This window comes from Pollachius pollachius (genome assembly GCF_949987615.1).
Source record: "Pollachius pollachius genome assembly, chromosome: 11".
In the NCBI taxonomy this organism is placed as follows: Eukaryota; Metazoa; Chordata; class Actinopteri; order Gadiformes; family Gadidae; genus Pollachius; species Pollachius pollachius.
The window spans coordinates 2,346,950-2,367,889 of record NC_136944.1 but is presented as its reverse complement, the minus strand read 5'-3'; the positions used below and the strand labels follow the sequence as shown (position 1 = coordinate 2,367,889).

General features: G+C 49.5%; 2 protein-coding genes across 4 annotated transcripts; one reads left to right on the top strand and one right to left on the bottom strand.

Moving 5' to 3' along the window:
• Positions 1-1,373: 1,373 nt before the first annotated feature.
• Positions 1,374-8,823, bottom strand: luc7l3 (LUC7-like 3 pre-mRNA splicing factor). Of its 3 annotated transcripts, XM_079745749.1 has the most exons (11): positions 8,506-8,823; positions 7,696-7,762; positions 7,545-7,584; positions 7,187-7,331; positions 6,612-6,686; positions 5,890-5,994; positions 5,604-5,765; positions 4,607-4,974; positions 3,895-4,148; positions 3,387-3,619; positions 1,374-1,964 (listed from the first exon to the last, which is right to left on the bottom strand). In XM_079745749.1, exons 1-10 carry the CDS (start codon positions 8,602-8,604, stop codon positions 3,420-3,422), a joined length of 1,515 nt encoding a protein of 504 aa, XP_079601875.1. In that variant the 5' UTR covers positions 8,605-8,823; the 3' UTR covers positions 1,374-1,964; positions 3,387-3,419. The 3 variants fall into 3 exon arrangements, with proteins under 3 accessions (XP_079601875.1, XP_079601874.1, XP_079601876.1); XM_079745748.1 differs by having other exon boundaries at positions 1,374-3,619; XM_079745750.1 differs by having other exon boundaries at positions 1,374-3,619; positions 3,907-4,148.
• A 513-nt stretch (positions 8,824-9,336) lies between these two features.
• Positions 9,337-16,206, top strand: ankrd40 (ankyrin repeat domain 40). Its single transcript, XM_079746781.1, has 5 exons — positions 9,337-9,794; positions 10,277-10,425; positions 10,502-11,149; positions 11,524-11,705; positions 15,092-16,206. The coding sequence occupies exons 1-5, from the start codon at positions 9,652-9,654 to the stop codon at positions 15,233-15,235; spliced, it is 1,266 nt and encodes a 421-aa protein (XP_079602907.1). The 5' UTR covers positions 9,337-9,651; the 3' UTR covers positions 15,236-16,206.
• Positions 16,207-20,940: the final 4,734 nt, after the last annotated feature.

The following is a 20,940-nucleotide window of genomic DNA, read 5'->3' as shown; positions in this document are numbered from 1 at the left end:
TGGCTTTCCATTTGGTTTTCCTTCACCTCAGCAGGCCACTGCCACTCAGGGGAAATATGTGCTGTGAGGATTACACATTACTCTGGGATTTAAGGTAGAGCAGTTACTGCAGTTAGCTTCTGGTGTGTTGGTATTCATGAAGAAAAGCTGTTCCGGAAAGATCGTCAGGAGACATTCCAGAAAAGGAACATGCTGCCACCTGCTGTCTCGAATTCAAACTGCACATCTGAATGTTAATCTGACCTTGTGTGTAGCGGTAATAGCTGACAATAAACGCCAAACTTCACTCCTATATATCAAATATTCCTTACCTTAATAAAAGAAATGTATGGTTTATCTTAATCCAAAGCCATTTTCAAACTAGCCCTCGGAGCAACACTGGTGTAATCGACTGATATCCTCATCTCTGATGCCACTGGTCCCGGACCCCAGGGCCCTGCCGTGTGATGCTACCTGCTGGAAGCCCAAAACCAATCCAGAGCCCAACGTAAGGGCACTGGTCCCAGCTGGGCAAAGTCACATTAGGCCACAATAACCAGTGGGATGCCTGAATTGGGAGACTAACACCACTAAAGGCCTATCATGTCATCATAACCATGGCAACACACAACATTTTAATCAAAGGATCCACCAAGGCTGGCAGTGCAATTCGTACCCAACAATGTTAATGCCGTTCTCTTCCAGTAATGACACCTATACTCCACGTTAATACCGTTCTCCTCCAGTTATGACACCTATACCTACACTACATGTTAATGCAGTTCTCTTCCAGTAATGACACCTATACTCCACGTTAATACCGTTCTCCTCCAGTTATGACACCTATACCTACACTACATGTTAATGCAGTTACGACACCTATACCTACACTCCACGTTGATGCCGTTCTCTTCCAGTTATGACACCTACCTACACTACATGTTAATGTCGTTCTTCAGTTATGACACCTATATCTACACTACTTTTTAATGCCGTTCTCTTCCAGTTATGACACCTATTCCTACACTACATGGTGTAGTGTAGAAACTTGATGGCTTCAGTCTGGAAGGACACTCAATCTCACTGCTGCTGACAAAACATCAGCATATCGAAATTATGAGTGGTCAACTTTAATCCAGAACTGGTTTCATCATTGAAATTAGCAAATTTCTTTACCTAAAAATGTTCTAGATATTCAATATCAGAACTTACTTATATTGCTTGCCTGGCATGCACTTTATTAAGTGACCATGGAGCCCCACCCTTGAATTTGTCAAGAGTGAAGTTTGCGTGGTTCTGGACGCGTGTATTTTGAACATCTTTCTGGTCCTAATCTTAATCAAAATGCATGTCACAATGTTTGAAACGAGGAAACACAAAGAACACAACGCAAGAAAACCTTAGCTCTTTTAATTCATCAAGACAAACGAGCATTAAAATCAACAAAACTTTCGGTCCTTGAAATGTTTTGATCAAAATGCATTTTCTTTTTTGTTTACAAGGTGACCCAAGTCCCTCATTTGTAAGGGAACAGACAGGACCTAACATCAGTCTAGCATTGAACATACGCTTCAATCAAGTGGATGAGGAACACAAACTTGAGAGGTGGAGGTCAGACCCACGGCCAAGACACACTCCTAGCGTTGAAAAGAACTGTGCTAAATGCCAACACATAAGAATGGTAGAGAAAGTCCGAAAAAGCAATAGTGGGATTTTCAAAATCTGCATTTTGGTTAAGTGTGTAAACACTTTGCGTATGAACCGTTTAACCACTCCCACCAAACAAAAAGATCTCCAGGAAAACAATGAAGAAAAACACGGGAACCTTCTCCTCTCCACACTTTACAATTAAAAACAATTCCGTTCCTAGTTCTCCGTTTTAAATAAGCCACTAATCTGTGGTTCACCTTATTTTTAAGCAGCGTCAGATTCACTGAGGGCGGGGCTCTTCCAGATCTTCCTCCTCTACAAAGTCCCGGCTTCTCCTGCCATGTCAGAAAAGAATCCACAAACAGACATGTTAGCATGGACCCTCCACAAGGTCCTGTCCACCGCCTCCTCATGTCAACACCTTCCCCCTAACGCTGGCGTCACAACACAACGATAAGGTGCACGATATGAACTGGGAGCAGGAGCTCCACCACACATTCCTAGTGCGCTAGAGTTTAATCTGGGACCGCCGTTTCAATATCGCTACTGGGCTTCATCAGCTGCGATTAATTACATGCGATACTAGATAGTTGGATAAAACAGCTTAAACAGAAAGGCTATGAGGTAATGGCTGGAGAGACGGTGTACGTTGAGTAATTAAGATGTAAAGAGTAAACAGTGAAAGACACATTTTCCAAAGACCTTACTCAAACTCTACAAGTAATACATTGGGGTGGTGAGAGTACATTAAAACACCTTTAAAATGACACATCAACCTTCAGGTTACATCTCTGAAGTGAGTTTCTTTTGGGTTTTATTTGACAGGCAACAGCATTCAGAAATGAATGTGGTAGAGAAAGGAGTACCTGGGGTGAGTACCTGCACAGTTTGAGAGTCAGAGTATCCATGATTTTTAATTTGCCTTTTTCTCATGTGGGTCTCGCTCACAACACCATCGCTGTGTGAGGTATGGAAGTCAGCTGCAAGTCATTCCATAAACCCTACCCTTCAGTTAGTGAGTCACGTTAACACACGCCCCCCCCCCCCCCCAAAAAACACCCAGAGTCTGCTCAAAACACCATCACCCCCCAAAGAAAACACACTGATAGCATTATTATAATCCATGACTTGATGGGATGAGCAGTAACCGTCATTATCGGTAATATGAGTTTATATCAAATGTCAACATCAAATTTAGCTTCTTTACTTAAAACATGATGCCCTTACAGCCAGTGTGCTTCTAGACAGACACACCCCATGGATACTTTAATGAGCTCTAACCATACGAGAGATAAAGCAGGAAATCAAAAGGGTGAATACAGGAGAACAAACAACATGGCTTGACAGACCAGTAGGATAACAGCTCGAACGGGCTCTGTGCTGGACAGAGCCCGTGGTATGGGGTACCTCAGGGTTTTTCTTATCAGGACTACACTGGCCTTTCCCTCCTGGCTTTGTGTGACCTTTCTACTTCCCATTCATCAGGCCTAGTCCTTCATCTTCAGCTCACACTTATGATGCACAGGGTAGAGATATGTATAGATATAGGCATACAGTACATGAGACAAAAACCATAGAGGCATTAGGCATTAACAATCCACGATTTCGGGGAGAGGTGAGGGGGGAAGGGGAGGGAGAAGCGTAGGATGAGATGGGTTTGAGGGGGTGAGAGGGGAGATGGGGCTGGACAGGAAGAGGGGGTTGAGGGAAGGGGGGGGATTGAGTGCCAGGGAGGGCGGGGAGAGAGGCGCACTTACCTGAGTCTGATCTGAGGTCCTATCAGATCAGTTTTAATTGGACTGAGTGTCACCTTCAGAATGGAGGAGCTCTTGCTGGCCGTTTAGCTTGGGGGAGGAGGCGGGGGGCGCGGGCTCGCTCTCCATGGGCTCTGCGTCGGAGGAGGCCTGGGGGGCCGCCGTGCCGTTGCCATCAGAAGGCTTGTCTTTCACCGAGCCGCTGCTGCTCCTCTTCTCCTCCGTGTCCTTACGGTCTGCACACAAGGAGCAGAGTCAGAGGAACAGTCACACAAGGAGCAGGGTCAGAGGCGGCCCGTCGACAACCGGAAGAGAATCACACAAGGAGCAGAGTCAGAGGGTCAGAGGAGGCCTGTCAACAGACACCGCCGCGCTCAACAGATCCGGACCCCCTGACCCGGGCGTCCGCATGGCCTCCCTTTAAGAAGGCCCTTCCTCCACTGCTACAGCAGCAACGGATCCACAGAATGTGTGCAGTACTACAAAGGACTGAGAGGCATGAAAACTGTACCGTGAAGCGCACCTTTGTCTCTTGACGAGCGCCCCTTGTCCTTCTCCCGTCCCTTGTCCCTGTCCTTGTCTCGCTCCTTGTCCCTGTCCTTCTCCCTCTCCCTCTCCTTCTCCCTCTCCTTGTCTCGGCTACGGCTGCGGTGGCGGTGGGACTTGCGCTCGGGGCTGCGGGATCTCTTCCTCTCACGGCTGCGGGAGCGCCGTTTCTTTTCGGGGCGGTCACGGCTGCTGCGGCGGCGTTCCTTGTCCCGGCTCCTGGGGGTGAAACACGGACCGCTGCCATTAGACTGTACAGAATAAAGCTCCTCTAGAGAAACACCAGAGAACCGCTGCCTTCCGACTGTACAGAATAAAGCTACAGAAACACCAGACATCATTTAAAGGTGATCAATGAGCCTGACCAAACACAGTGGGTTGGTCTCTAAATCATACGTTTCGACATTGACACTATAACTGAGCTGAACTGAACTGTTTGAGTATCAACAATGTTGTGTCCAGGTCTCTCAAAGTGTCTGAGGTTGCATTTGTGCCACCAATGCCCCCATGATGACCAAGTCAAACTAAGAGCCATCGAGTGGTTCCTTCTGATATGGTGTGTCTGTGTGTGTGTGTGTGTGTGTGTGTGTGTGTGTGTGTGTGTGTGTGTGTGTGTGTGTGTGTGTGTGTGTGTGTGGGGTGTGTGTGCGTGTCAGAGTGTGGGGGCAGACTAGCACCTGCTCCGTCTGCGATCGCGGTCCCTGCTGCGGGACCGTCTCCTCTCCCGGGACCGGCTGCGCTTGCGGTCCGAGGCACGGCTGGAGTGGCGGCTGTTGGAGGCGCTGCGCCTCACTCGTCTCTCCCGCTCCCTGTCTCTCTCCCGCTCCCGGTCGCGGTCTCTCTCGCGCTCCTTCTCTTTCTCCTTCTCGCGTTCCCGCTCCTTCTCCCTCTCTTTCTCGCGCTCTTTCTCCTTTTCCTTTTCCTTCTCCTCCTCCTCCTTCCTCCTCTTCTCCCGCTCCTCCCTCTCCCGCTCCCATGCCTCGCGGTCCTTCTTGACGGGCGAGGCGTCTCCGGCAGGCTCCTCCGAGCGGCGCCGGAGCTTCTCCTGCAGATGGAACAGGACTCTATGAACAGGACCCTATGAAGCGTCTCAACAGGACTAACGTCAGAATCATCCACTATTGACTCCAACATCAGAATCATCATCCCCTCATGACTAACGTCAGAATCATCATCCCCTCATGACTAACGTCAGAATCACCATCCCCTCAAGACACACGTGAATAAAGACACACGGCGTGGCATTGTACTACAAGGGTCCGAGGAGCTAAAGCCCGTCCGAGACGGGCTTCTCCGACATGAGGAGCACACCCAGATGGGCTGCAGAGACTGGTGAAAGCCTAGTACTTATTTGATTCCTTAGGTCTAAAAAAAACACACAAATAAACAATATGCAGAAACATGACCCTTCACTCAATATCACAACGATTTAACCTGATTGTTTGGAGCATTCTGCACGTCAACCAAATAATATTTCAGTATATACAATCATCGACGAGACGTTAACTATTTAGTCATTGCTTGTATTCCAAAGCTACTTGATGTGTCTTAGTATGAATCAGTGAGCAGGTTCGGGGTTAGGCCTCTTGCTTTAGCTAGAGAGGATGTTGGACCTTAGAGCTCTGGAGGTCCCAGCCATAACGACTGTGGGATCGGTGCAGTTGTCAAGGTTACCTTGAGCTCTTCCACGGTGGTCTTGATCTTAGCGTAGCCCATGTGCTGCTTTCCCATCAGATGGTCGTCCACCCTGGACTGGGCGTCGCCCACGATGAGGAAGGCACCGCACACCTCGCACACCTCCATCTGCTTCTCCTGAGCAGCGAAGCTCTCGATGGTCTGCTCAAAACAAACCCACCATTGTTACAATGTTGCCTCTTCCATTCTGGGTCGTAAGTGGTCCTAACATTTAAAATGCAAGAAGGTGAATGCTGAGCATGCAGTCCACGAGGGGCGGACCCACCGAGGGGTTGGCGCTGATCATCTCTCGCTCCTCCTTCAGCTGCTCCACCAGCTTCATCATGCCCTGCGCCTCCTCCACCCGGCCCTCCGAGCCCAGCTCCTCGATCTGGACACACGGACACACAGTGAGGAAGGGACAACAGCCATGGGGATACAGTAGTGACCGCAGGGCTATCGTGCCCAGGGCTCAACGTCTTTTCTCTGCACTGGATGGAAATAGGAATCCATTGATACGTTCTACGTGTCTATTTTAAGCCTTGGCACGCTGGTAGAGTGAGGCTGATGAGATCTGCTGAGAATATATTTTTTCCTGTGACGGAACATTATCTAACTCTGTAGCTGCCCCTTTTACTTTTTAAAAATGTAAAAGGTTTCAGTTTCAGCCAGATTTGAATACAGGCTCAAAAAACTAAACTACCTGAAAAGTAACAGACGTCAAGGTAGCAAAAACGCAACAGACACCCAATGGAAGTGAGATAAAACCCACAGCCTCTGGTGAGGCCATCTGAAGCCGAGCCAGGGCCAATAGGGATGCTCTACCTCCAGCCTCTGGTGAGGCCATCGGAAGCCAAGCCAGGGCCAACAGGGCTACCTCCAGTCGCTCCCACACACTGCCCTGAGCCACTCGTTCAGCCCAGACACTGGGATCTTCTGGGTTGTTTTCTACAAATCGGTTAACTGACATTGAGACAGAGGAAATGTGTAAACTGCAGAGCAACAGACCTGAAGAACAAGGTCCTCAATTTTCTCCGTCAGGACCGTCGATTTCTCATCGTTCTTCCCAGCCGGACCGGGACCCTGAACAGAGACCAATGCTGGGTTAGGACGAGGACGGGATTCCTCCGTCACGCTGCACCGCTCTACAGCGGCCCAGGAGGGACAAACTCTACAGAGGGAACGCCTTCTCGGGGAAATGTTTTTTGGCAAAGAGTTGTGGTAGGAGGAGGTTGTGATATCGCTAGGGCTATGACCTAATTATATCTATCTATATGTGTATGGGTCGTACGAGACATTCACTGTCTCACTTAAGTCATCTTAAATAGGGAGTGGCTTTAAATCAACAACAAAACAAAAAGTGTTGGAATGATGTTCTATAAATAAATTTGTATATCTTCTCACTGACTGTAGGGAATGGGATAGTGTGCAGATGTTCAGCCAGCCCCTATTTTAGATGGCTGGACACCGCCATAAACCATTTAACTGATGAAGGTCTAGCATCAACAGTGTTCTTTTGTTCTCATAGGTATTTTAGAAGTGTCTCATGCGAGGAGCTCCGACCCCTGAGGTCTCCCACCCACCCCTGCGTTCTGCTGGGCCTGGGACAGGGCCAGCCGCGCGTGGCCCCTCCGGATCCGCCGCTCCACCTCCGCCAGCAGGGACTGCAGGTAGCGCAGGAAGTCTCGCTCGTACCCCTCCTTCATGAAGCGAGAGCTCTTCTCGTACCTGGAGCCACACAGGGCAGGAGGTTTAACATGGGGACCGTGATGATGGTGTGGGTGTGTCCGCCAGAGAACTTGGTTATTTAACTCCAGGATCCAAAAGTCAAACTACACTTATGAAAAGTATCTTAATCCCTGCAAGACACTTTTGATAAAAAAAACATCAGAATTATTAAAAGCAAATTAAACAGTGAATATTAAACATATCAAAGCATACGTTTTCCGCAAGTTTTCATCGTGGATTTTCTCACAAGGTCCTGAAAGAGAAGAGAAAAACAATGAGCCCATCACCGTTCACCCCTCATGTGTTCACCACGCTTCACCCCTTATGTGTTCACCCCAAATGTGTTAGTGTGTTCAGGTCATACCCAGGTCTGACCGGGTGTTGGTGAAGAGCTCCGCTGGACAGAAGCCACAGAGGTAGTACCGACACACCTTGGGAGGAGACAGCATGAACACATTAGTACTGGTGTTTACATGAAAGTATTCAGATAACATGAGACAAACATGTTAACACGGCTGTTTACATGAAGGATCATTAGATACCACCACATGAACACGTTACTATGGTGCTTAAATAAAGGTTCATTAGATGCCACCACATGAACACGTTACTACTGGTGTTTACATGAATGCTTTCAGATACCATCACATGAACACGTAACTGGTGCTTAAATGAATGTATTCAGATACCACCACATGAACACGTAACAATGGGGTTTACAGGAAGGTTCATTAGATGGCACCACATGAATACGTTACTACTGGTGTTTACATGAACAGAACGGTGTGCTAACGTGTTGTACTCCAGGACCGGTGTTTCTGTTCAACATGAACCTGGCTCAGATGGAGGTTCTCTCACCTGAACAATTATTACAGACTTATCACCACTTCATTATTATAGACTAATCACCACCTCATATCTGATTAACAGGCGAACAGTGCCCTCGCGCCGCCGTTGCTATGAGCGCTAGCGTTAGCTGTCACTCAATAGCCTTTGTGGTAGCTCACTAGGCTACATCCGCTAGCCACGACCAGCGCTCCGGGCCGCCACTGTACCACGGCCCGGGATTAGCTCGGCACCAGCCCGGTCTGGGGGGCTGTAGTCCGGGGGTTTACGGTGTAACATAACGCTAAATCAGACCGGGGGGGTCCGGGGCGGTGGGACTGGGGCTTACGGTCTCGTGGTCCCAGCGGACGTTGCAGCGCTTCTCGTCGGGCGCCAGGTTCCGGTCGCGGCCCATCAGCTCGTCGAGCAGCTGCGCAGCGGACAGCATCTTCCCGCTGAAACCGTCCTCCTTCCCACTGAAACCGTCCTCCTTCCCACTGAAACCGTCCTCCTTCTCGCTGAATCCGGCCTCCTTCCCGCTTAGAGCGTCCTCTGTTTTGTGTGTGTGTGTGTGTGTGTGTGGAGCTCCCCTTGGCGCTTCTCTCCCAAACCGTTGAGATCAAAATGGCAGCCCTCCTGCTCGCGCTACACAACAGTGCTCCGCCAGGCTCGGTGTCAACCGGAAATGGAAGTTTAGGCGGTGTAGCAAACGGAAGTGTAACCATGCACCCCCTGAAACATAATAGCCTTATATATGTATAAAACTAGCTATTTTCCATATTGTGCCCAATAAATACCGTTGATATCCCACCAGGATATAAATTAAATCGCATGTCCTTTTTTGTTCATGTTTAATGAGGGTACGACTCCATGTCAGTTTGACTCCATAAACAAGGTGTATAAAGACTACAAAAATGGACGACCATAGAGCCCGTCTCGACTCTGTTTAGGTTCCTGCACGGCCAAATACACGTGTTGTACGGTTTGTTTGGGTTAGGATTAAAGGTGAGGAAACTTCAGAATGTGCAGTAAACAGTTGTGTTTCCTGACTTTATGTCCAGATATGTATATTAAATGTCTTCCGCGGTGACGCTCCCTAGCGGGCACCCGGAACATCGCAGGCTGAGGAGGGCTATAGACGGGAACCTGAACGATGGTTCCTATGTGTCACATCGAGAAATGTCCCCCGATAGGAAGTGTCTTCGTGAGGGCCAGAGCCGAAGGATTAACATCGTAAACTGATCCAATGTTACTCAGTGTCGGGACTGCTGCCACATGTCCCTCTCATGACCGCTCCATTATCAGCATAAAACCATAAGTTAGAGCTGAAGGACCGACGCTCCGGTCCTGGAGGAGCACCGCGGGACTAGAGGAGCTCCTCGAGGCTAACCGTCACACCACCGGGTCAACACCTCACTCCACCGTGTTCTGGGTGAACTATGTCCAGTGATTGGTTCTGAACAGCTAAGCTTCAGTCAGTCCCCCACACCCCACCATGTCCACCATGTCCACCACGTCGCTGGATCAGGAGCTCCAGGAGCGGCTGCGGGAGGCGGCGGCCATCGGGGACCTGGACGAGGTGCGCTCCCTGGTCGAGGGGGCGGTCAACGTCAACTCTCAGAACGAGATCAACGGCTGGTGAGTGGACTTAAGTATGTCATACGTAACATTAAAGATTTGTTTAAGAACGACTTCACCATTTCTGTAAAAATTTTGGGCGACTTTTAGTTAGAGTGTAGACCGTAGTAGTATATCTTTATAAGGACCATCCCAGGACTATCTGAGGAATTCTCTGCGTAAGAAAAGGAATTGAAGGGTTTGAAATGCTTTCTGTGATCCAATTTCTCGCCAACCAGATTGTCAGAGAATGTGTCTCTTACCTGTATAGGAGAACTTAATATATGTTTGGGTTTACGAAAAGGAACGTCCACCATCAGAAAGCAGAAGCAATCAAGATTCTGAAACAAAAAACACTGTGTCCACTTTGACATTGCGACGATAATTCGGGTTGTTTTACCAAGTTGCTTTACCCGACAGTTAGATAACAGTGTCTTAGAGAGTCTTTTATTCACAATTCCTGATTTTTAAAAGTTCCCCTGATCTTCTGGATCCTCCAACAGGACATGCCTCCACTGGGCCTGCAAGCGGAACCACAAGCACATTGTGTCGTACCTGCTGGACTCTGGAGCCGACATGGAGATACTGACGGCCAAGGATGAGCTCGCCTCTCAGCTCACCTCCAAACCAGAGATCAAGAGGCTGCTGGGAGGTAAAGAGTCTGTTTAACATGATTCTGTTTGAGCTCTATTCTATTCATCCTTAACGTCCTTCTCTGTGGATCCCAGTGGAAGTTGAAGACCTGCCGGAGGTGAAGGAGGCGGAGCTGTCCATCATCCCCAACTACCTGTCCAACCCGCCCTTCATGTACAGCAAGCTGGACAGCAAGGTGGAGGAGCTGGTGGCTCAGCTCCAGAAGCAGAGCAGCTCCGGGGACCTCGAGCCAGAGGACCCCTCCTTCTCCCCCGCCCACCAGCCCCCGCCCGCGGTGCTGAGCCCCGCGGGCGACGCCCCCAACGCTCGCTTTGTCCACGCCTCCTCCCTGACCACCCCCGCAACCCTGGCCCCCCTCGGCCAGCCGGGCCCCCCCTCAGGGGCCTTCGTCCCCCTGGCGGAGCAGAACGGGATGCACCACCCCCACCCGTACTCTGCGGTCAACGGGGTGCTGCCCATGGACCTGTCGGTGGAGCCCCCCCCGGACTACCCCCCCCACGCAGCGCAGAACGGGGCGGGCTGCACGCCGCCGCGGGCCTCCCCCAGCCCCAGCAGCGGCAGCCAGGTGCAGGCTCCGGGGCCCGGAGCGCACCCCGCCATGACCCGGCAGCCGTCCGTCCCCCAGCAGCTCAGCTGTGGTCCGGGGGGCGGGGCTGGGGGCGGAGCTATGCCCGCCTTCCAGCCCTTCTTCTTCACCAGCACCTTCCCAGTCAACGTCCAAGGTACCGCCGTCCAAGGCACCGCCGCTGGGCCGAGGCCTCACTGGCCACCGCGCTGTCCAGAGCTGACGCATGTAGTGAAGGATGACCCCCCTCCCCTCCCGGGTCACATGGTCCAGGGGAGGGGGGGGTGCTTCCAGGGTCATCCTATCGGTAGTCAGACGTATCCTGTCCTCCAATCTTTACCCATGAAGAGCATATGTGTATGTAGACATCAGACAGTATGAACTGAGGGAACTGGTAACACTGCACAATGTGCACACTTCAGCAAAGCATTCTACCCATTGGGGTTAGGATGGCTGTTGTAGGACGCCTTCGCCCTACTAACCCCCCTCTCTCTCTCTACCCCCCCGTCCCCCTCTCTCTCCGCCCCCCAGAGCTGGTGCTGAAGGTCCGCATCCAGAACCCCAACACGCGGGACAACGACTTCATCGAGGTGGAGCTGGACCGCCAGGAGCTGACCTTCCGCTCGCTGCTCCGGGTCTGCTGCCGCGAGCTGGACATCAGCACTGAGCACGTGGAGAAGATCCGCAAGCTGCCCAACACCCTGCTGAGAAAGGTACTCACACCCTGCTGAAAGGTACCCACACCCTGCTGAAAGGCAACCACAACCTGCAAAGAAAGGTACCCACACCCTGAGAGAAAGGTACCAACACCCTGAGAGAAAGGTACCCACACCCTGAGAGAAAGGTACCCACACCCTGAGAAAAAGGTACCCACACCCTGAGAGAAAGGTACCCACACCCTGAGAGAAAGGTACCCACACCCTGCTGAAAGGCAACCACAACCTGCAAAGAAAGGTACCCACACCCTGAGAGAAAGGTACCCACACCCTGAGAGAAAGGTACCCACACCCTGAGAGAAAGGTAGCACACAGCAGGGGAACCACAACACAGGACACACTGGAGACGGTGTTTAGAACACACGACTGTAGATGCAAATGAATCTGTCCACTGTTCATTCAGCAACAAGACGCTTTTTCCCGGATGTAAAAATATCTCCACCCGTTACCTGGCAAAACAAGCAGTTGTTATCGTTCTAAATGGCAACATTTAAAATGCACGGGAACGCCCGGTTTCAGCTAGGGATGGGGATCATTAATATTTATTGATATCGATACCGTTTTCGACGATCCGAGACTTTTCTATTAATTGGTGGAAATACGATGTGTTTTTAGTGATGAGGAATATATTTAGGAAATAAATAATTATATTATATTAGTGCTGTCAGTTTAACGCGTTATTAACGGCATTAATGCAAACCAATTTTAACGGCGTTAGTTTTTTTTATTGCGCGATTAACGCTCTTTTGGCTTGGCAAACTTTGTAGTTTTTTCACCTGCTGTCTACCAACAACTATCCACGTTAGAAAAACTACAACACCATACTGGATCTAGTTACACCGGAAACAAAACAACTAGCACGCCGCACAAACTTGTTGGGTCAAGCAAAGATACAGAGCGGGTGAAAAACTTTTGAAAAGTGTGTGTGTTTGTGTGTCACTCTGTTCGAACCTGCTCGAGAGTTCAATGTTGTCATTAGCTGTTACCTCTTTCTGACCTATCGCAGTTCAAGGCCCACCTGGGCTTTACCACTTCGGGAGGGGCCGCTCAGTCACTCCCCTCTAGACAAAATCGACTTGGTTGCAGTGTTGACAGTTTGTGAGTGTTGGGTATGTTGAGTGAGTGAGAGGTTGCGGGCGCACAGCTCAGGCTGCCGGACGGCGCTGTAAGGAACCTTTATAAACGCAATGTTGTTATCCCGCAGTAATCAGCCCGACAGCCCCGAAACGTTAACGGCCCACCGGGAATTCTCCCGACTCTCCCGATTACCACTCTGTGTGTGTGTGTGTGTGTGTGTGTGTGTGTGTGTGTGTGTGTGTGCATTATTCGATAGCCTGGTAATGTGTATAGGCCTACGTACGGTAGGAATATTCATACTGGTTTAAATAATAAATGTTATAGTATTTCCCATCTTTGCTGAGCAAGAGTTTTGTTCGAAAGTTCAGTGATTGAAACAAATAAAAGCCTGGGCTATTGAAGTTTTACGGTAGGCCTACCACTGTCATGTAACTACCCGATGTCAAGTGGACCGGGTTGAATTCACTGCGGGTCTCTCTTCTCACTGTCCTTCTCAACACTCTCTGATCTCACTAAAAGGCTAGCAGCACGAAATCAAGGGATATTTAGAATAGAAAAAAAATTGCGATTAATCGCGAGTTAACTATGACATTAATGCGATTAATCGCAATTAAATATTTTAATCGCTTGACAGCACTATATTATATGTACAAAAATGATCAGAGCAATATACAACTATTAGTAATGCAGAAACATGAGTAATACAGTATTACTCATGTTTCTCACCAAAAACTCAATTTACCGTTTCTTCATGTTACATTTGAACGCATCACGATAACCTAACAGTCGTTTTACTGAGCCAACCTCAACACATCATCACGCAGCACATCTGAAACTTTATTTACTTTTTAAGAATACTGGCTTGTATGCTGCCGATTACAACACCGATTTCACAATTGGACTACTATTTTTAACTGACGGGACTAGCGACAATGTCTGTGGGTGCGATTACCGCTCGTACTTTGAGTGGATGATTAAGACGGGCCCGTCTGTGGTGCGACAGGAGAAGGAGGAGACAGTCTTTTCAACTCTGGGACAGTCGAAGGTACTGCATTTGGCCTTTATTTGATGCACAATGCTAATGTGCTTGGCCATTGACAAAACCCTTTACAATAAGTGATTTTCGCCCTTTTTACCCGTTCAGCACTTCCTCGCGAGCAAAGTTAACTGCCAGACTTCACTTGTTTTACTTGTAATACCTGTTTGCTTACAATTCCATTCAAAAACATTGGTGGACACGCTGCAGTGATTGGATTGATTTAATTTAAATGCCGTGACGCGACTCGAGGGACACAACATTACGTTACAGGACCTACAGACACTCGATAGTGGTATCTATAATCTATAAGTGGTACCCAAACGTTAATGATTTAGGGTTTTGAAAAAAGCGGAACCGGGTCCTTGATAGAACCGGGTTTCGATCCCCATCCCTAATTTCAGCCCATATTCGAGCGTGATGACAAAGAAGAAAACCAAGAGGAAGGAAGGGGCATGTCATCACCATGGTTACGACCCATGCAAACTTTGCGATCTGTTTTGACTATGGCCTGTGTTTGACCATAGGATGTTGTGTATGGACTGTACTACGCACTGTGGCATCAGCCCTCCCCCTGACTGTCTGTCCCCCTCGTCCCTCCCCCTGACTGTCTGTCCCCCACGGCCCTCCCCCTAGCTGTCTGTCCCCCTCGGCCCCTCCCCCTAACTGTCTGTCCCCCTCTGCCCTCCCCCTAACAGTCTGTCCCCCCTCTGCCCTCCCCCTAACTGTCTGTCCCCCTCTGCCCTCCCCTTCACTGTCTGTCCCCCTCGGCCCTCCCCCTAACTGTCTGTCCCCCTCTGCCCTCCCCTTCACTGTCTGTCCCCCTCGGCCCTCCCCCTAACAGTCTGTCCCCCCTCTGCCCTCCCCCTAACTGTCTGTCCCCCTCTGCCCTCCCCTTCACTGTCTGTCCCCCTCGGCCCTCCCCCTAACTGTCTGTCCCCCTCGGCCCTCCCCCTAACTGTCTGTCCCCCTCAGCCCTCCCCTCACTGTCTGTCCCCCTCGGCCCTCCCCCTAACTGTCTGTCCCCCTCGGCCCTCCCCCTAACTGTCTGTCCCCCTCAGCCCTCCCCCTCACTGTCTGTCCCCCTCGGCCCTCCCCCTAACTGTCTGTCCCCCTCAGCCCTCCCCCTCACTGTCTGTCCCCCTCGGCCCTCCCCCTAACTGTCTGTCCCCCTCAGCCCTCCCCCTCACTGTCTGTCCCCCTCGGCCCTCCCCCTAACTGTCTGTCCCCCTCGGCCCTCTCCCTAACAGTCTGTCCCCTCGCCCCCCAGGACAAGGACGTCGCCCGGCTGCAGGACTTCCAGGAGCTGGAGGTGGTGCTGGAGAAGGGGGAGGGTCTGTCCCTGTTCTCCGGGACCGGGGCCCTCACTGACCGGCCCTGCTACAACATGAAGGCCTCCCGGCTCACCTACTAGAGCCTCCTGGGCCCTGACCCCAGCCCGGGACTCCTGCCCTGGTCCCTGTTCCCTGTCCTGGTCCCTGACTCCAGCCCTAGTCCCTGACCTCAGCCCTGGTCCCTGACCCTGTCCTGGTCCCTGTCCCTGTCCTGGTCCCTGACCCCAGCTTCTCTCTAACCCACCATGAAGGAGTCCCGCCCAGCCAACGGTTTAAGGGTTTGGTTGCGGTGTTTTACCAGATAGTGGTGGTTTTTGTTTAATTTCTGCTAACCAAACTCGTTGTCTTCCTCTTTTCTTTATTCACTTGAGATACAGAAGTGTACCTGCCCTGCGCTTAGTGGTTTTAAATTTATTTATTTGACTAACGCATGGTGTCCTTTGTTATCGCTTTATGTACTCGTGGATCAGAGATGGGTTGGGGGTCAAGTGGTCTGCCGTAGACCTGGACCCGGGCTCAGAGAAAGGCCTTAATCAGAACCAATCCTGACTAACTGCGGAGCTATGGACTACAAACATTGACCCCAGCGGAGTGGGAGTGGAGGGCGACCGGCGTACCGCTTCAGACTGGTTTAACACCCCCCCCCCCCCCCCGTACCCCCAGCTACCCTCACCAGGGTACGGTTGCAGCACAGCATCCCTGCACACAGCAACCTGTACGACGTTCAGTCCTCTGACGCTCCTCAAACAGACGCCGTCGAAGACACACGCACACAACACCGATACAAACACACACGCACACACCCCCGATACAAACACACACACACACACACACACCGATACAAACACACACGCACACACCCCCGATACAAACACACACACACACACACACACACCGATACAAACACACACGCACACACCCCCGATACAAACACACACGCACACACCCCCGATACAAACACATATGCACCCCCCACCCCGAAACACACACGCACACACCCCGATACTAACACACACACACACACCCTGATACAAACACACACACACACACACCTTGATACTAACACACACACACACCCCGATATAAACAAACACGAACAAACCCCGATATAAACACATGCGCACACCCCGATACGAACACACACACACCCCGATATAAACACACACGCACACACCCCGATACTAACACACACACCCCGATATAAACCCACGCGCACACACCCCGATACTAACACACAAGCACACACCCCTGATAGAAACACACACGCACACACCCCCGATACAAACACACACGCACACACCCCCGATACAAACACACACGCACCCGACACCCCGATGCTAACACACAGGCACACCCATCCCGATACAAACACACACGCACACACCCCGATACTAACACACACACACACCCTGATACAAACACACACACACACACACCTTGATACTAACACACACACACACCCCGATATAAACAAACACGAACAAACCCCGATATAAACACATGCGGACACCCCGATACGAACACACACACACCCCGATATAAACACACACGCACACACCCCGATACTAACACACACACCCCGATATAAACCCACGCGCACACACACCCCGATACTAACACACAAGCACACACCCCTGATAGAAACACACACGCACACACCCCCGATACAAACACACACGCACACACCCCCGATACAAACACACACGCACCCGACACCCCGATGCTAACACACAGGCACACCCATCCCGACACGCTGTCTCCTCTGCATAAGACTACGCTGCTACGGCAGCGTTACTGTCAACCGCTCCAATGTGGACGTTGGACTTCCCCCGCCTCTGCAGTCCAGCAGTCGTTCACACCACTGAGGATAGACATGGACAATGTTTATCCTTTACCTTTGTAAAATTACAGACTTATATCATAAACGCTGCAAGACGGAAGATAATTAGCACTCTACGGTGTGTATCCCTCTCTGGTCCCAGACTATTGCGACTGAATACAGTAACCTGCTGAACAATCGGGCTCCAACGCTGCTGCTTGTTAGCACCAATATGGCGTGGGGCCGTGCGCCGCCTTCCTGCTAACACACGGTTCCTCCGCGGGTTTGTGGAACTTTAATCGGACCAAATGATCGTCGAGCCAGCAAAAAGTTCACATGAAACCATTGGATATTGAAACAGAGTAAACTGGTGACATGGAAGAGGGGCGGAGTAGAAGACGTAGCATCGCGGCGCTAGACGGAGCGCGAGCCATCCCTCCCGGACTCCACAACATGAAGTCCGGATTCCTTCTGTCGTGTGTAAGCTGTGTGAAGGCTAAACTAGTGCAATTACTTTAGAGCGAATGCAAGACCCATTTGAATATATACGGTATCTTATGTATACTCCTTGCGTTTGGTTAAACTTTAACCAAGCTCTCTGTTTCCTCTGAGGGGAGGTTTTCTCCTTAGTCACTAGCCTTATGTCGGGCCGTCCATGTGATCAGCTAGCTGACGGTGTGTAAAGCCCCGTCCACACAAGTCCTCAACACATGTTGACTAGACTCTTATACATTGGGCTTTATACGCTGGTTTATTCTCAGTGCTTTTCTTTAGTTCTACAATCGGATCTAACCCAATGGTAACTGTTTACTGTTCAGACGTATACCTTACGCTCTTACTGTTTGTTTAATGATAGATTTTCTATTCATTTAACCTTTTTTATTATTTTTTTAACTAGCTAGGCCTTTTGCGTTTGGTGTCAAAGTCGACTAGCGTCCGTGCTTGAGGGTTAATGGGGACTAAATGGGATGAAGGATTGTGCAGACCACTGCACTGTCGGAAGTTTCCAGAATGTTGAAGATGTATAACACTAAGTGTAACTCTAGATCATCCCTATGGTGGATAGATGGGTGGACTGAATTTGATGACCTCTACGGTTATTGATAGGATCTTGTGTGGAAGGAGAAAGCGAGTGACATTGTGTTTGTTGGGTTGCGTTCTGGACAGAGAACACGTTGGACAGTTTGACTTAACCTATGCATTCAGAGTTTGATATTTTTATAATGGTTCTGTGTATTTTGCAGATAACCTTACACACTGTTGACGCTGTGATTTACGTTGGGGGGGGGGGGGGGGGTTTGATAAAGCATTGGAAAGGTGTCCAATAAAAAGATGATGTGATCCGATCTCACTTACTGCCTCAAGCCGCTCCTCTGGAAGACTACCTGTAGGAGGTGGAGCTCCAGGGGAGGAGCACCAGGGGGAGGAGCTCCAGAGAGGTCGTAGGAGCACCAGTGGGGAGGACCTCCAGGGGGCGGAGCTCCAGTAGGTGAGAAGGAGCACCAGGGGGTTAGGAGGGTGAGGGGGAGGAGCTCTAGGGGGTCAGGAGGGAGAGGAGACTAGGGAGTCAGGAGGGGGAGCCTCTTGCGATAACGATATATATCACGATATAAAATCATAAAATAACCGTTTCAGAACAGGTTACATAGACCCTAAGGAAAGCCAAACTGCTAAATGTATTTTTAAAAAAAAAAGAAATATAGTATGTCATTTCGAGAACATTTATTGTGAAACACTGTAATCATACAACAAAATGTTGCAGATTAATAAAATTTGTATTGGGTTTCTTTCCTTTAGTGCAACCATTCTAAAAGGCACTACACTTAGTTTAAGTCCTTGGTTCTTAAATGCCACCCAAGATGCAGAGAACAGGAAAAACTGGTGTCTTTCTAGATAAGGAACAGACACTGTACTAACAATTAGGGATGGGCATGATTAATTGATGATCGATCATTGATTGTTAAGATTTTTGTCGATTACGTGATATTTTTAACCATCAAAAGGAGGTTGACCCAGCCGGAGAGGTGGTCTCGGAGACGTTGCTCAACATGGAGCAAAGAGGAGACGGAACGTCTTTTGGATATTCGGGTCCGATATCCAAAAGACATTCCGTCTCCTCTTTGCTCCATGTTGAGCCAACACCCGACGGTCCGACAAAAGCAAGTAAAAAGTATGCTGGAAAACATAACTTAAAAATGCCGATGCATTTAACATATTCCGAGTCAGGATGAGGGAGAAGGAGTTGGACCAGTCCGCAGATCAATCTATATCACGCTGGATATCCATGATTGTTTACTTTCACCGCTGCTTCCCGCCCCCTCCCCTTTTTCTTTAACGCTTTACAACGCCCCAGACCTTTTTGTCCAATGATTTAACGTTCTTTGCACACATGCAGGTTTGTTGACGAATCCTGGCACTGTTGTGAAAATTGCAATGTGAAAAGGAATTGCACCAAACCAAAAATTAAACATTGTATTTTGCGTCATCGACATGCATTATCGCGATAGAGCGATATAATTAAAATCTCTATCGTAGGCCATTTTTTTTTATCGTTTATATCGTTTATATCACGCATTACTAACCCTGACCTCTGTCTGCTGGACTCCCTCGGTCTGTATGAACGCATCATGAATGGGTCGAACCATGAGGATAACTCCACTCCTTGCATAAACCCTTTAAATCTAGTGTTAGAGTCAGAGCTGAAGGATCTACACTATATATATATAAAGGGAAAGTTGAATGTATCACAAATGGGACGTCTCCCATCTGCCCCAGATGAAGAGGACCTGCTCTCTTATTTCCATGGGAACAGTACATTTACATTTAGGGCATTTAGCAGACGCTTTTATCCAAAGCGACTTACAATAAGTACATTTGTCATAAGAAGTGAAACAATATATTGCTGTCGGTACAGTAAAGATGTTCATAGAACCAAGTGCAAGTATTACAATCGCTAGGCTAACCCATTCCCCGTGTAAAGCAATGATAGCAGCTACTGTAGATGCTACACAATTAAGTACCTTGAATAAGTGCAATGTACAAGTGCCAGGACGTACAACATTCAATGGTGGCTGTGCATTGGTTTCTATGCAGAGTCGAGGTGAACTCTGAACAGGTGAGTTTTGAGTCTTTTGCGGAAGCTGGTGAGCGACTCTGCGATCCTGACATCGGTAGGGAGCTCGTTCCACCACTGAGGTCCCAAAACAGAGAAAAGTTGTGACTTCGCTGATCGACCTTTGCTTGCTCTTAGCGATGGCGGTACCAGACGTCCAGCTGAGGTAGTTGAGCGGAGGGATCGAGCTGGGGTGTGTGGCTTTACTAATGCTTGGAGGTAGGCAGGGGCAGTTCCATCGACTGCCTTGTATGCCAGTACCATCATCTTGAATCTGATGCGAGCTATTACAGGGAGCCAGGGCCGCTGACAGGTTTGGCTGGGCCCGGGACAAAATTCTCTCAATAGCCCCCCCCCCCCCCCAAAAAAAAAAACACACACACCTCTACTTTCTCAGTCCCTACCCTACCCTTAAATGACGGAAATTCAAAAAAATACTCATTACTCAACAAACAATTTATTTGAACATTTTAACATTAACTTTGTGTGCAACTATTTAGGTACGAAATGCCATGCGCCGGACTTTTGTGGTGGCAAAGTCATCAATGAGGTCATTGAAGTCCAGCTTCTTTGCAAGCTTGTGCTCTATGGAAAGCATTGCCAGCCCGTTGAGCCTCTCCTGTGACATCTTTGAGCGCAAGTAGTTTTTTATTAGCTTCAATTTGCTGAAGGCTCGCTCACCTCCAGCCACAGTCACAGGCATGGACAGGAAGATCCTGAGCAAAATGCAGAGGTCCCCATAAATGCTCTGAAGCCCCATTTCGTATATGGCATTCAAAAGATCCAGGGATCCAAGATTTTCTTTGAATGTTGCACTGTATATTTTTTTAATGTGCAGGATTTGGTCTTGAATG

Coding starts and splice junctions, on each gene's coding strand:
- luc7l3 (XM_079745748.1), bottom strand. CDS start 8,604: ATGCTGTCCGCTGCGCAGCTGCTCGACGAGCTGATGGGCCGCGACCGG. Junction 7,332..7,544: donor GATGAAAACTTGCGGAAAAC/GTATGCTTTGAT, acceptor GTGTGGCTCCAG/GTACGAGAAGAGCTCTCGCT. Junction 4,975..5,603: donor CCACCGTGGAAGAGCTCAAG/GTAACCTTGACA, acceptor TTCCATCTGCAG/GAGAAGCTCCGGCGCCGCTC.
- ankrd40 (XM_079746781.1), top strand. CDS start 9,652: ATGTCCACCATGTCCACCACGTCGCTGGATCAGGAGCTCCAGGAGCGG. Junction 9,795..10,276: donor CAGAACGAGATCAACGGCTG/GTGAGTGGACTT, acceptor ATCCTCCAACAG/GACATGCCTCCACTGGGCCT. Junction 11,150..11,523: donor CTTCCCAGTCAACGTCCAAG/GTACCGCCGTCC, acceptor TCCGCCCCCCAG/AGCTGGTGCTGAAGGTCCGC.